General features: G+C 38.0%; 2 protein-coding genes across 2 annotated transcripts; both read left to right on the forward strand.

Annotated features, from left to right (window-relative positions):
• The first annotated feature begins 372 nt into the window (after positions 1-372).
• Positions 373-1107, forward strand: LOC138872956 (uncharacterized). Its single transcript, XM_070151378.1, has 2 exons — positions 373-539; positions 636-1107. The coding sequence occupies exons 1-2, from the start codon at positions 373-375 to the stop codon at positions 1105-1107; spliced, it is 639 nt and encodes a 212-aa protein (XP_070007479.1).
• A 144-nt stretch (positions 1108-1251) lies between these two features.
• On the forward strand, positions 1252-1967 carry LOC138872957 (uncharacterized). The gene is made up of 2 exons (XM_070151379.1): positions 1252-1525; positions 1705-1967. The coding sequence occupies exons 1-2, from the start codon at positions 1252-1254 to the stop codon at positions 1965-1967; spliced, it is 537 nt and encodes a 178-aa protein (XP_070007480.1).
• The last annotated feature ends 11657 nt before the right edge of the window (positions 1968-13624 follow it).

Here is a 13624-nt window from a genome sequence, read left to right on the forward strand (position 1 = left end):
GGAGCTTTCGGCTGTGTTCTAGGGCAGCATGATGAAACGGGGAGGAAGGAGCAGGCCAGCTATTACCCCAGTAAGAAGTTCATCCCGTACGAGGCTCGATATTCTCTGTTAGAGCGCACCTGCTGCGCTTTGACTTGGATAGCTCAGAAGTTGAGGCACTATTTCTGTGCCTATACTACATATATCATATCAAGGATGGATCCCTTGAAGTACATCTTACAGAAGTCCATGCCCACTGGCAAGCTAGCCAAGTGGTAAATCTTGTTGAGTGAATTCAACATTGCCTACGTGACTCAGAAAGCGATCAAGGGACATGCACTAGCAAACCACCTTGCTGAAAATCCCATGGACAGAGAATACGAACCCCTAAAAATGTATTTTCCTAATGAAGATGTATCATTCATAAGAGAAGATATTGCAGAATCCTATGACGGTTGGAGAATGTTTTTCGACGGAGCAGCAAACTTCAAGGGAGTTGGCATAGCAGCCGTCCTGGTATCAGAAACTGGTCAGCATTATCCGGTGTCTGCCAAACTCAGGTTCCCGTGTACCAACAACATGGCCGAGTACGAAGCCTGCATCTTAGGGCTCAATATGACTATTGACATGAACATTCAAGAGTTGCTAGTGATCAGAGATTCAGACCTACTTATACATCAGGTCCGAGAGGAATGGGCAACCAAGAACTCCAAGATACTCCCATATCTACATTATGCACAGGAATTGAGGAAAAGGTTCACAAAGACAGAATTCCAACATGTTCCCAGAGTCCAGAATGAGTTCATCGATGCATTGGCTACCCTATCATCTATGATACAACATCTAGACAAGACCTTCATTTGTCCCATTCCGGTAAAGATCCATGATCAGCCAGCATATTGTGCTCATGTTGATGACGAAGCAGACGAAAAACCTTGGTTTTATGATATCAAGGAATATTTGACAAAAGAAGAATACCCAAAACTTGTAAATACTACCCAGAAACGCACACTTCGGAGGTTGTTCAACAATTTCTTTCATAGCAGAGGAATCCTATATAGGCGGACTCCTGATTTAGGATTGCTAAGATATGTTGATGCAAAGGAAGCATCCAGGTTACTAGATTAAATTCACGCTGGGACCTGCAGTCCGCATATGAATGGCTTTATCTTAGCAAAGAAGATACTCCGAGCTGGTTACTTTTGGATGACTATGGAGATGAACTGTATCCAGTATGTCCGGAAATGCCACCACTGTCAGATACATGCAGACATGATAAAGGTACCTCCAAGCGAGCTTAATGCAACAAGCTCACCATGTTCGTTCGCCCCTTGGGGAATGGATGTTATTGGACTAATCGAGCCCGCTGCTTCCAACGGGCACAAGATTATCCTATTAGCAATTGACTATTTCACCAAGTGGGTCAAAGCAACATCCTACAGAGCAGTAACTAAGAAGGTCGTGGCAGACTTTGTCCGCGACTGCATTATCTGTCGATTCAGGATTCCAGAATCAATCATTACCGATAATGGCTCCAATCTCAACAGTGACTTGATAAAACCCTCAAGATCAGACACAAGAATTCTACAGCCTATAGACCTCAGATAAACGGAGCAGTAGAAGCCGCCAATAAGAATATCAAGAAGATATTGAGGAAAATGATAGAGAAGCATAAAAATTGACACGAGAAGTTATCGTTTGCTTTACTGGGATATTGCACCACAGTCCACGCATCAACTGGGGCAACCCCCTATATGCTAGTTTATGGTACAAAAGCAGTCATTCCCGCCGAGGTAGAAATTCCCTCCCTAAGGATCATACATGAAGCTGAGCTCGATGACCCAGAGTGGGTGAAAAATCGTTATGAGCAGGTAGCCCTCATAGATGGAAAGAGGATGAATGCAGTTTGCCATGGTCAACTTTATCAGAACAGAATGTCCAGAGCCTTCAACAAAAGAGTCAAGCCTAGACAGTTCACACTAGGGTAGCTGGTGTTAAAGAAAATCTTTCCACATCAAGATGAAGCCAAAGGGAAATTCTCTCCGAACTGGCAAGGTCCGTACATGGTTCACCGGGTTTTAACAGGAGGAGCCCTCATACTTGCAGAAATGGATGGAGAAGTCTGGCCGAAGCTGATCAATTTAGATGCAGTCAAGCGTTACTATGTGTAACCTTTATACTTCACTCATATGATGTAAATTGAAATACGTCTGACTTGATTCCTATTTAAGAGGGGATACATAGGCAACCCTATGGGTTCGATCACAATTCAATAAAATTTTCATTTCCCCCTGAGATTGGAAATTGGGGCAGAATTTTGAGGAGGACCCTCAAAATTCCAAAGTTGATTTCAACCAATTATAGCTAGCAGCATTCAGAAGCAGCAACCTAGTAAACTGGGGCAGAATTTTGAGGCGGACCCTCAAAATTTCGTAACAAGGAAGGTTGTAATGTCTTGGACCACTCCGCGGTCGTCGGTTCATCTAAAGAAAACTACTCTTAATTATGTATTTATTGTTACATTTTCTTCACTAAATCATGCATGCTTATTTTTGAAATTGCGCTGTTTAGCAACGCTACCCCCAACGATACGTACAACGTCACTAGATCAAAGCCGAGCAGGTCAAGCAGAGCCAGCAGGGATACGAACTAACCCCCCTTTTACAAAACTCACGATTTTTCTTTGGATACAGGCACTTGAGTTACAAAATCATCAAATGTACTATACACTCATGAGACTCACATTGCTCGGAAATACAACTCTCAGAACCGTTACACCTACTCACAGCGTCTATCCGCACACAGTATCCCCAGCAGTCGTAATATCGCAATCCGCTATCAGCCAAAAAAATTCTATTATCGTTTGCCCTTTTACTTCTTGCATAAGGCTACCATTCTGCCTTCCGAGATTAAGTTCTACCTCCATCTGCATTTCTACATTGCATAAGGCTACCATTCTGCCTTCCTAGGTTAAGCTCTACCTCCATATGCATTCTTGCATTGCATAAGACTATCATTCTGCCTTCCGAGGTCAAACTCTACCTCCATCTACATTCTTGCATTGCATAAGGCTACTATTCTACCTTCCGAGGTTAAGCTCTGTCTCCATCTGCATTTCGTCATTGCATAAGGCTACCATTCTGCCTTTCGAGGTTAAGCTCTACCTCCATCTGCATGGTTGAAAGATCGCCACCTTATTTTCATGGCTGAAATATCGCCACCTTTACATTTGCATGGATGAAAGATCGCCACTTTATCATTTGTATGGCTGAACGATCGCCACCTTATTTACATTCGCATGGCTGAAAGATCGCCACATACTGCATTTGCATGGCTGAAAGATCTCCACTTTATCATTTGTATGGCTGAAAGATCGCCACCTTCTGTATTTCATGGGCTGCAAGATCGCCACTTACTGCATCTCATGGCTAAAAGATCACCAAATTGTTCAAATGCGTCATTGTTCGGAGGTAGCATTTTCATAGCCCGAGAACACAATTTCATGGCCTGAGGACCCCTTTTATCTTTTGCATATCATTATTCAAGGGCATCATAGTTCGAAGGCATCATTCCCATAACCCAAGAGCATCATTTCATGGCCTGCGAATCCTTATTATACGCTTCATCGCCCAGGACGTCATAGTCTAAAGATGTCATCCTAACTGTCCAAAGACAACTTTCATGGTCCAACGGGAATTTGCATCATATTTAAATTTACGCACAATATATGCTTGTGTTGCATATTAGCAGGTAAACCAGAGAGCAACGGCCGTCTCGGCAGGAGCGATCCCGTTCTGGTTCCCGCAGCCCTATCAGACTTCAATCATTCACCTCGTCATTAATATTATGTTCGTTCATGAAAAGTCTCCATCGGTATAATCCGCCGACGGATTCTGAACATTATACGTCCTGATTCCCGTAAAAACAGGGATACGTAGGCAGCTCAGAAGCCAGAGCACGGCCTATGTCTCCTCGAACCATTTTGTTCGGTCAAAATTGACCATCATATCTTTACCCGACAACTCTTTCATCCTTCCCGGGTAAAGAGGGGCAGCTGTTGATACCCAATTTTCCCTATATATTTTTAATATGCAAATTACTTTCAAAATAGCATGTATATGCATATATAATTATGTCCCAGAGTTTTAATATTTTTCTCTTAATATTTAAGTCAATTTATTGCCCTATTTTATCAAGAAAAGCCCAATAATCCCAATATTGTCATTTTGACAATTCACTTATTAGATTCTTATATTTATACTAAAATATGGCTAACATAATTTTTGTATATTTTGACAAATTTATTTAGTATTTGTTAAGCTAAATTGCATATAATTGCAATATTAGCCTATTTTAAGATTTAATTGTGTTTATAATTATAAAATTGACTTCAGTATTTTTATTTTCATAATTATATATTATTAATCATTTTAGTACCTTTAATTTACTCCCAGAAATTATTTTACTATTTTTTATAAATTAAACAAGGGAAAAGGTGGCTATTTAAAAGTTAGCTCAGTTTATTTCACTTCTGGCCGGATTTGGCACCCCAATTAAACCCAATTTCAGATCTCATTACCCGGCCAAATTCCTAAAATTAACCGACCCACGACACTTTAAAATAACCCACTCGGCCCCCTTTAATCCCAACCGTTGATCTAACAGATCAACAGATCACACTCTTCCTTTCCTTTTTAATTCCCCAATACCCCCAAACCCTATTCATTTCTCACTGGCAGCCGCCCATGGATTCCCCCTCTCCCAAATTCTCTCTCAGAAACCCTAGCCGCCTCCTTCTATTTCCACCCTAAAACCACTGGAATCTATGGCTTCCAAGGCAACTGAAGTCTTATACCGACCTCCTATAACTCCTACACGCTGGGAAGATTCATGGTCTGACCAAGAAGAAGCTTGGTCTAGGCTTTGTTTGGTTCGAGTTGTATGGCCGTCTTCGGCCTTGCTCCGGCAAGCCATGGCTCTTCGAACCCGATCTCGACTTCTCCTGCTCAGATCAACCTCTTTCCAAGCCTTTCTCACTATTTGGGTTCCTCCGAAACCCTAGCTTTTGAGTTTCTTCTGATTTCTTTAGATCCGTTCTAGATCCGTGTTTTCCCTGAGCTTTTAAACGGTTTCTCGAGATTTCTTTCAAAAACTACGCTTTCAAACCTTTATCCTTCCGATTTAGGGTTTTGTCGAGATGCTTCTCTGATTTTCGTTAAGTTCTTGTGTGTTTCTCTTACTATTAGTTTCTTCTACTATGTTTCTCTCCTACTATGTTCTTACGAGTTCTTCTACTGTGTTTTCTATGTGTTTCTTCTACAATGTTCTTATGAGTTCTTCTACTGTGTTTCTCATGTTGTTCTTTTACTATGTTTCTCATGAGTTTCTTTTACTGGAAGATGCATGTTAAAGGTCTTAGTTCCTTTCTGAGGTTTCTGAACTTATTTCATTAGTATTTCTTCCTGATTTACTTGTTTTCATCTCTACACTCGAATAATGGTAAAACCCCTAGAATTTGGGGGTTCATCTGAGTTTTGAGACCATTGACTATGTGATTTGCTTGTTCTTCATCTCTGAACTTGTTTGATTTCAAAAACCCTAATTTTCTTTAGACCTATTTCGAGTTTTTGAAGATTGTTTCATCTGTTGCTCAACTGAGTCTTGAAATCTTTGTTTAAACTTTAGTTTCTTTATATGATTCTGATTCCCTGCTAGACTTTTCTAAGGTCCTTCTATTGGACCCTTTGTATGCTATTTGATACTCTCTCTTCTCCATTGCTAAGTTACCCTATGATTCCCATGTTCCTATAGTCTACTACTTATTGATTGTGCAATTGCATGACACTTTTTCTTCGTCCTAAATTCAGCCTCGCATGCCTAATACTTGTGTATTCTTTATATGTGCTGAACTTCCCCTCTAAATGGCTTTCAATTTTTTTAATGATTTCAGACTTCCTTTTGTGTAAATCTAATTGATTTCTTTCCTTGTTTGTTGATTTCCCTGTTACTTGGTTTGAGTCGAAAGCTTTCCTTAGCCTTTTTGACTTGGTTTATTAATGGACCAGTAGTTACAAATCTCTGATTCCTTGATTTACTGTGTACTAATTGATTCTTACCTTATTTGTTTTAACCGTGTATTTCAAAACTCTTCCCTTAATTAAACTCTTATGTATTTACCCCTAATTGCGTACTTTGCACAAGATGCTTATTTGATTTCTTTCCTTAAATAACTTTTGCTCATTACCGTTTAAGTATGAATTCCTTAATTAAAGGAAGTCTTATACTGATTGTTTTAATTGATACCTAGTCCCATAATTATTTTTCTTACCTTATTTCTGCCTGTTTTTTCACACTATAAATACCTGACTTTTTCATTAACACCACATCTAACACTCGTAGCTATTCTGAACTCATACTCACATTTAAAAGTATTCTCTCTTGTTACTTGTGGCATATTTGCAAATCCTGCTGCCTACTTCTCTCTCTATTTGCTTTCTTTGAACTGGTATGTTCTAATTAAGATTCATCACCACAACAATGTGTTTGTTTAACATTTTTTTCCTCCAATCTGCCTTCTGCTTGTGTTTAGTTCAATACTTATTTAGCATCCTCCTTCTGCATGTTCTGCCTCTATTGTGTATTCTAAGTGTGTTTGACAATGATGGTTGTTTGAGGCATGACAACATTAAAATATTATTGTCTATGACTCAAACTTGATCCTCCTGGGATGGTAACCTCACGCTACCATTGTATGCTGTATATTTTATTGGCATAATAGCATTCCCTATTGCTGCGTATGCCTAGAATCAATTAATGCCCAGGCACAAGGGTCCTCTGCAATCAGTTCCCAACCCTTGAATCCCTTTTGTGTGAAGTTATTATTTTTGTAGCACCCCTTTCCCTTTTTCTTTACTTCCCTAGTTCTTCAAGTTCTGTTTCTGCACTTGCACTGTCTCTTAGCCATTAAGTTCTGCCCCCCTCTTGTGAGCCTTGCCTTGGGACCCATTGAGCTCCTTGTGAACTTGGACACCTGAAGGCTGGCCCTTCCCCACTGCACTGACCCCTATTCTGATAACACAATTTGGGTGTGAGCATTGCCCGGAGTCCCATTGAGGCTCTTAGGGAACTTTGACACACTCAAATGGGAGAAAGGCTTTGGTTCATGGTCTCTTTGAGTTGGTCTATCTCATAACTCAGAAAGGAAGTCAAGAATCAGGATTCCTCTGGTTGTATTTTTCTTTATATTTTCTGATGTAATTTTATTTATTCCGGGTTGTAATAATTTGTAATAAACTCTTGGGGATGGTTAGTGAAAAGGGTGGGTAACTATGCATGCAAAGGGTAGATACCATGTCTATAGGTATTTTGAATTCTGCATACTCAAATGCATATAGAAATCATGCCTATAGGTCATTTTGAATTCTGCATATCCCAATCTTACATAGATACCATGTTTATAGGTATTTTGAATTCTGCATACTCAAGCGCATATAGAAGTTATACCTATAGGATGTTCTGAATTCTGCATGTTCAAACTTCACTTAGAAATCATGTCTATAGGGTTCTGCATATTTAACTTCATATAGAATTTATGCCTATAGGATTGTCCAATTTTACATATTCCATTACATCTAGATGCCATGCTCATAGGTTTAAAAACAAATTCTGCATCTAGATACCATGTCTATAAGGTTTGAAAAAATCAGCAATGTATAGAAAGCATGTCTATAGGAGTTTCTAATAAAAAATCTAATTCACCCAGTAATAATGGGTGCTATCAGCCGTAGGACTTCTAATCAATTTGTCAAATCCTGCCTCTCTTTTAACAATCTGATTCTATCACTTAGCAAGTTTCACAAGTATGCATTCAAAACAGTTCACTTCGAGCCTTTTGTTTCATTGTTTTCTGAATCCGGTTGATACCATGCCTATAGGATCCTTGTCCAACACTTAGGCTAGCCTTAGGCTGATAATTATAAGCTGAATCTATTTTTGTTAATAATTACAACCAGCAGGCAGGCCTGATTCTGACTTCTTATCTGAGTTATGTGATAAGCTGAAATTGTCTTAACAATTTACTCTCCATTGTCTTTAATACTTTTTTTAAAAAAAAATCAAACCTAAAACTGAGTGTGTAAGTCATGCTAATTACGTGCTTCTTTATTTAAGGAGGTATATCTGGGCCTTTGTTTGTTGTAAGCTTTCCCCCAATTTGCAATATGTGTTTTTGTATGTCGCCTTAGAGTTTTTACCTTTGAAACTACAAATAAGCCTAATACCCCTCCCCTTTAGGATTAGTAGTCCTAAATACCTCCGGGACTGATAAGATTGGGACAGGTAATAGCATGAACCAACCCGCGCTTTAAATGCCTTAACGGGGTAGGAAGGGTAGATATGGATATGATGACCACGCGATAACGTCCCGTGTAGCCCCTCATTGAGGAGTGATTACCGGACATTGTGTGGAGTGATCCATATTTTTAGTAAACCTAGGACCCCCTTCCTTTATTCTTATTTCTTTAACATTTTCATTCTAGAATCCGCTTCCTTAAATCGCTCTTTTAAACTTTGTCTATTTTCAAACCTTTATATGTGAAATCCCCTGTTATTTTAGCTTTATTTGTGTATATGTTAATTGTACCCTAAACTCACAATAATTGTCTGGCCGGAACCACACTAGTGGATTCTGAGGGGTGCCTAACACCTTCCCTTGGAATAATTTCAAGCTCTTACCCAATCTCTGGTTACTCAAATCAAACTCTCTTGGTGTCCTAATGCACCCTAATCATTAGGTGGCGACTCTTCAAATCAAACCCAGTTCCCAAAAGGAACGAGTTGTCCTTCCAAATATCATGAACCCGATTCCGCGAGGAAAAAGGGGGCGTGACACCTTCTCCTTTATCCGAGTTATTATGTTGAAAACCATAATTTTTGGCTTTAGTTTTGGATTCTGAGTTCGTCTTTACTATTTGTTCCTTCGATTTGTCTTTATGTTTGATTCTCATGAATATGCTTTGATTAATTAGAGTATTTTATGATTTTCACCCTAGTTATGTCTTATTAAGGTTCCCGATCTGGTTCTTCCTATTTGTACTCCGTTTATTGGTTTATTCATGGAAGTCTATACTGTTTCCCTTAATATTGGTACTATTTTCTATTCTCGAATTCTTGATTTACTGTGTTGATACTCTTATACAGATTTCTGGCTATTTTCCTATTTTTTCCTATCCCTTAAATTATTTTTCTACCTTATTATGTGGTTGACTATATTACTAATTGACTTCTACTATTATTTCCTTAATTAGATACTTATGTATCTATCCCTAATTTACATATTCTGTACCTATGTTGTTTGTATTATTTCTTATTTGTCACCTGCTTTCTACCGTTGGTAAATTACACCCTTCATTAAAGGAGACTTGGCTGATTTTCGATTCTTAATTGATTTTGTAATTCTATAATTGCTGAACAATTGATTCTTGCCTTATTTTTACCTAGCTTTCAAACTATTATATATACTCTCTTCTCTTTTTATTACATACGAACACAGTAGTTCAAAACTCTCTCTCTCTAAACTAAAAACTCTCTATTCTCTCTTCTATGCTACTTGCTACTATTCTAAGCTAGCCGGCTGCAAGCCAAGGCTAACTACTGTGCCTCTCCTATTTCTGCTTTGTATTTTTGCTTTCTTCACTTCACTGGTATGTTCTAATTCAGATTTCAGTCCTCAAACCAACATGTTTCCATTACTGTTACAATTCCTTATACTTCTGATATGCTTTTATTTACTATTTCTATTGTTCAACATGTAATTAGGATCTTGAGTTCCCTCTACATGTTAATTTATGCTTTACTTGTCAATAACCAACATGTTTCTATATACTTAGTGCATATTTATTATGTGAATCCCCATGATTGGTACGATCATGGTCTTAGTTGTTTGGTGTTGATATGTTAATCTAATTCAATACCCTACTATCCCCCTTGATCCTCTGAACCTGTATGAGTTTCTGATTATGTGCTCGTATATGTTCCTGCCTGCTACATGTTTGCCCTTACATGCTCCATATTTGTCCCTTCAATCCCATTCCTTTGCTTATGTTTCCTAGACTATTCCTGGTCTTTGGTGTGATGCTGACTTTGTTTTGGTTCTAAGATTAGTATGCATGCTCCTTCAAATTTTTTTCATCAGTTAAACTTTGTCATAAAGCTATTCCAATTAAGTCTCTCTTTTTTTCAAAAATGTTTCTTTTTTACCTTTTTTTTCAAAATTGTTTTCTTACTTAAACTCTTCAAAACTATGTCGAGCACTCGCACTCTAATCTTAGACCACTAAGTTCTGCCCCTTTTGTGTGAGCATTGCCTTGGGACCCTTGAGCACCCTCTGAACTTTGACACACAAAAGTTGGCCTTTCCACACTGCACTTACTCTATCTTGGCTATGAAATCTGGGTGTGAACACTGCCCGGTATCCCTTGAGGTCCTTAGGGAACTCTGACACACCCAGATATGAGAAGGGCTAGGAAACAATCTTGGCATTTGAGGTGTTGGAGTTAGATTTATTATATAACTCAGAGAGGATGTCCTAATCAGGTGCTAAAAATCTGGGCCTGTTTTCAGGCTCTCTATAGTGTAACTTTTTATTCTTCTTTTCTACTTATGTAATTTATTTCAGTATTAGTCCATAATAATCTATTGTAAATGAGTATTGGGGCTGGCTAGTGAAAAGTGGAGGGTAGTTATACATGCTATCAACATCAATGGGTAGAAACCATGCCTTAGGTTTACATTTCCTATATGTGTATTAGAATCCATGTGTAAGAACAAACAGATTCAAAGCATGTCATGCATTAGATACCATGTTCTTAGGTTTACTGTTTCCGCATCTCATTTGACATCATTTTACCACTTAGAAATCCTGCTTTAGGCTAAATAACAGCATCAACATAAAATTGTTGCTCCTGCACTTCTTGAAATCATGCTGTAACTTTTTGGGCATTTAGAAATCGTGCTTTAGGAAGATTGTAATCATTCTGCATTTTCATATGTGCACGTTAGATACCCTGTTTTAGGATCTTGTTCACACTCGCTCAGTCACACCTAGTTAAACTACTGATGCATGAAAAAAGGACATAAAACAGTCTCATGTTTGATTATCCTGTTTAAGTGAAACTGGTCATAATCCCTTCATGTCCTTGCAACATTTAGAACAACATGATTTAAGTAAAATAACTTCCAAACTATTTTTTAGTAATTCTGGTAATTGCTGCATATTATTTTACGCCTAGGCAAGCCTTAGGTAATCGACTTTAAAATAAAACCAGAATCGTTTTTGTGATTAATGTTTAACTGTCAGCATGTTAAAATCAGTATGCAGGATTGATTAGGACTTCCTATTTGAGTTACATCATAAATCTGACTCTATTGTTATCACTTTGTAAAGCCCCAGAAAATTTTTCTTAGTAATTTAAGATTTCGTGGTGCCAAGGTAGGCTAAATATTTTATCTTACGTGCAAATGAGTATTAAGGAGATTATGGATATCAATTGGATATGTTAATAAGTGTATAAGTCATAGTAGAAGTGAATTGGGGTCTAAGGAGAGGCCTAAGTCTAAGCCAAGTTAGAAAAGTTTCATATTAGACGAAATCTGCAAATGGGAGCGCACAAGACCTCACTTTGAACAATCATATCTCCAGTTATATAAGGATTTGTGTGATGCACAACCTATCAAATAAAAGGTCTTTTAGTCTAGTTTCCAAAGCTTCAAACCATTCGTTATTCAGACAATCCTACCAAAAGTTATGACCAAATTACCTAAAGCAACGCAGAATTTTACACTACTGTGCCGTCCCATGCGCCGCCCCATGCGGCGTGGCTGTGTAAATTATTAGAGAACCTCCAGTTTCGTTTCTAAACACATTTTTCATTACCATGCCGCCCCATGCGGAACCCTATGTGGCACGACTGTGTAAAAATCAGGATTTTTGTTATAAAACGACTTCATTTCATCAAATAGATTCAAGGGACCATTTCTTGAGCAAAAATCAGATATTTTTAGAGTGAGAGAGTGCCCTAGAGTGAGAAAGTATCCCTCATCAATTCTTCTACGACTCTTGCTCAAATCTTAAAGGATTAACAAGGAAAACCACGCTAGGCCTTCATCTATAAGGTAAGATTCTATACCCTAACCTTTAATTTCGAATCTAGCTAAAGATGGGTAATTATAAAGAATATTTGTGGGTATTGGAGTTGTTATCTTGCTTGCATGTGTTGTCAAAGGTTGTAGAAACATTGTTGAGCTAAATATGGTAAAGTATGGGTTGTGGGTTGATGAAATCATCTATAAAAGGACCATAAAGATTTAACGCACATATGGTGTTTGATAAAATGCTCGAATGAGCTAGAATTATTAATATCTTCCTAATTTGTGTTCAATTTTATTATGTCTCGAAGTAGATTGGCATTGCTAGAATTTCCGGAACGTTGTAGCAACTTAAGGAAAAGCTCTTTGAGGTATGTATGGCTAACTTTAACTCTTGTAGAATCCCCTTGTTATGACGAGCATACGGTATGTGAACCTTGTATGAAAATATATGTATTGATTGTCTTAGTTGATTTCCGCACCACCGTGTTATATATGATTGTGAAAAGTGATTTGATATGCCTACCTTATTATGTGCTAAGCTTGTAAATGCTTGAAGATGACGATATAAGAGTATTTGTTAACGAATGAAAGAACGTTAATGTGTCCAAATGTGGAAATGTGTATAATGGCTAAAATCCTGCGTGGTAAGTAATGAAAGATGGTATTGTGAAATGACGTAAATGAGTTGAACGATTACGACAACACCTTGTACATGAATTACTGCTTGGTGACATCTATGGTGTCTTGGGCCCAAATGTATGAATTGTTGATATGAACTTGTGCTTCCTTGAAATGATGATTCTTGTGATTAATATGCTTTGAACGTTGTTGGTTAAGTCTCCCGATATAATGGTGTAAGTAAATGGAAATAAACCAAGTGTGTGTGAGTGTGAATGTGTTCATGTGGTAAGAAATATGTAACAAATGATGGAAAGAAATCATAATTGATGCAATTGAAACAACTGTGGTAATATTATATGTGACTTGTCGCGGGCAATTATCGTTGTAACTTAAATTGTATACGGGTTGTTGCATATGATGGAAATGGTATTGATGCTATGAAAATTATTTGTGAATTATTGTTATTGTCGTGTGAAATTTGATTGTCCGGTGGGATCGGGTTACGCCCCGCAACATGAAGTTATAAGGTGTGGGTTGTGGTGATAAGGGTGGCCGAGGTAATAAGGGTGTCCGAGGTAATAAGGGTGCAAAAGTGATCAAAATCATTATTGAAATGAAAATATGTGAAAGTTGTGAAACCATTGATGTGATGAAATAATGTTGAAAGGGGAAAAGGATAGATTGTGGAACTTGTTTGGCTTTAGTTGTTCCTTTCATGTGCATTGGATTGTTGATTCTATTACTGTTTGTTACCTATATATTTCTTGATTTTACTTGTGGTAAAGTTTGTTCATACATGCCAGTACAATTCAAATGTACTGACATCCCTTTTACCGGGGGCGCTACATTCGTGTTATGATTGTAGGTGTTTCTATAG

The sequence above is a fragment of the Nicotiana sylvestris genome, chromosome 7 (assembly GCF_000393655.2).
Source record: "Nicotiana sylvestris chromosome 7, ASM39365v2, whole genome shotgun sequence".
In the NCBI taxonomy this organism is placed as follows: Eukaryota; Viridiplantae; Streptophyta; class Magnoliopsida; order Solanales; family Solanaceae; genus Nicotiana; species Nicotiana sylvestris.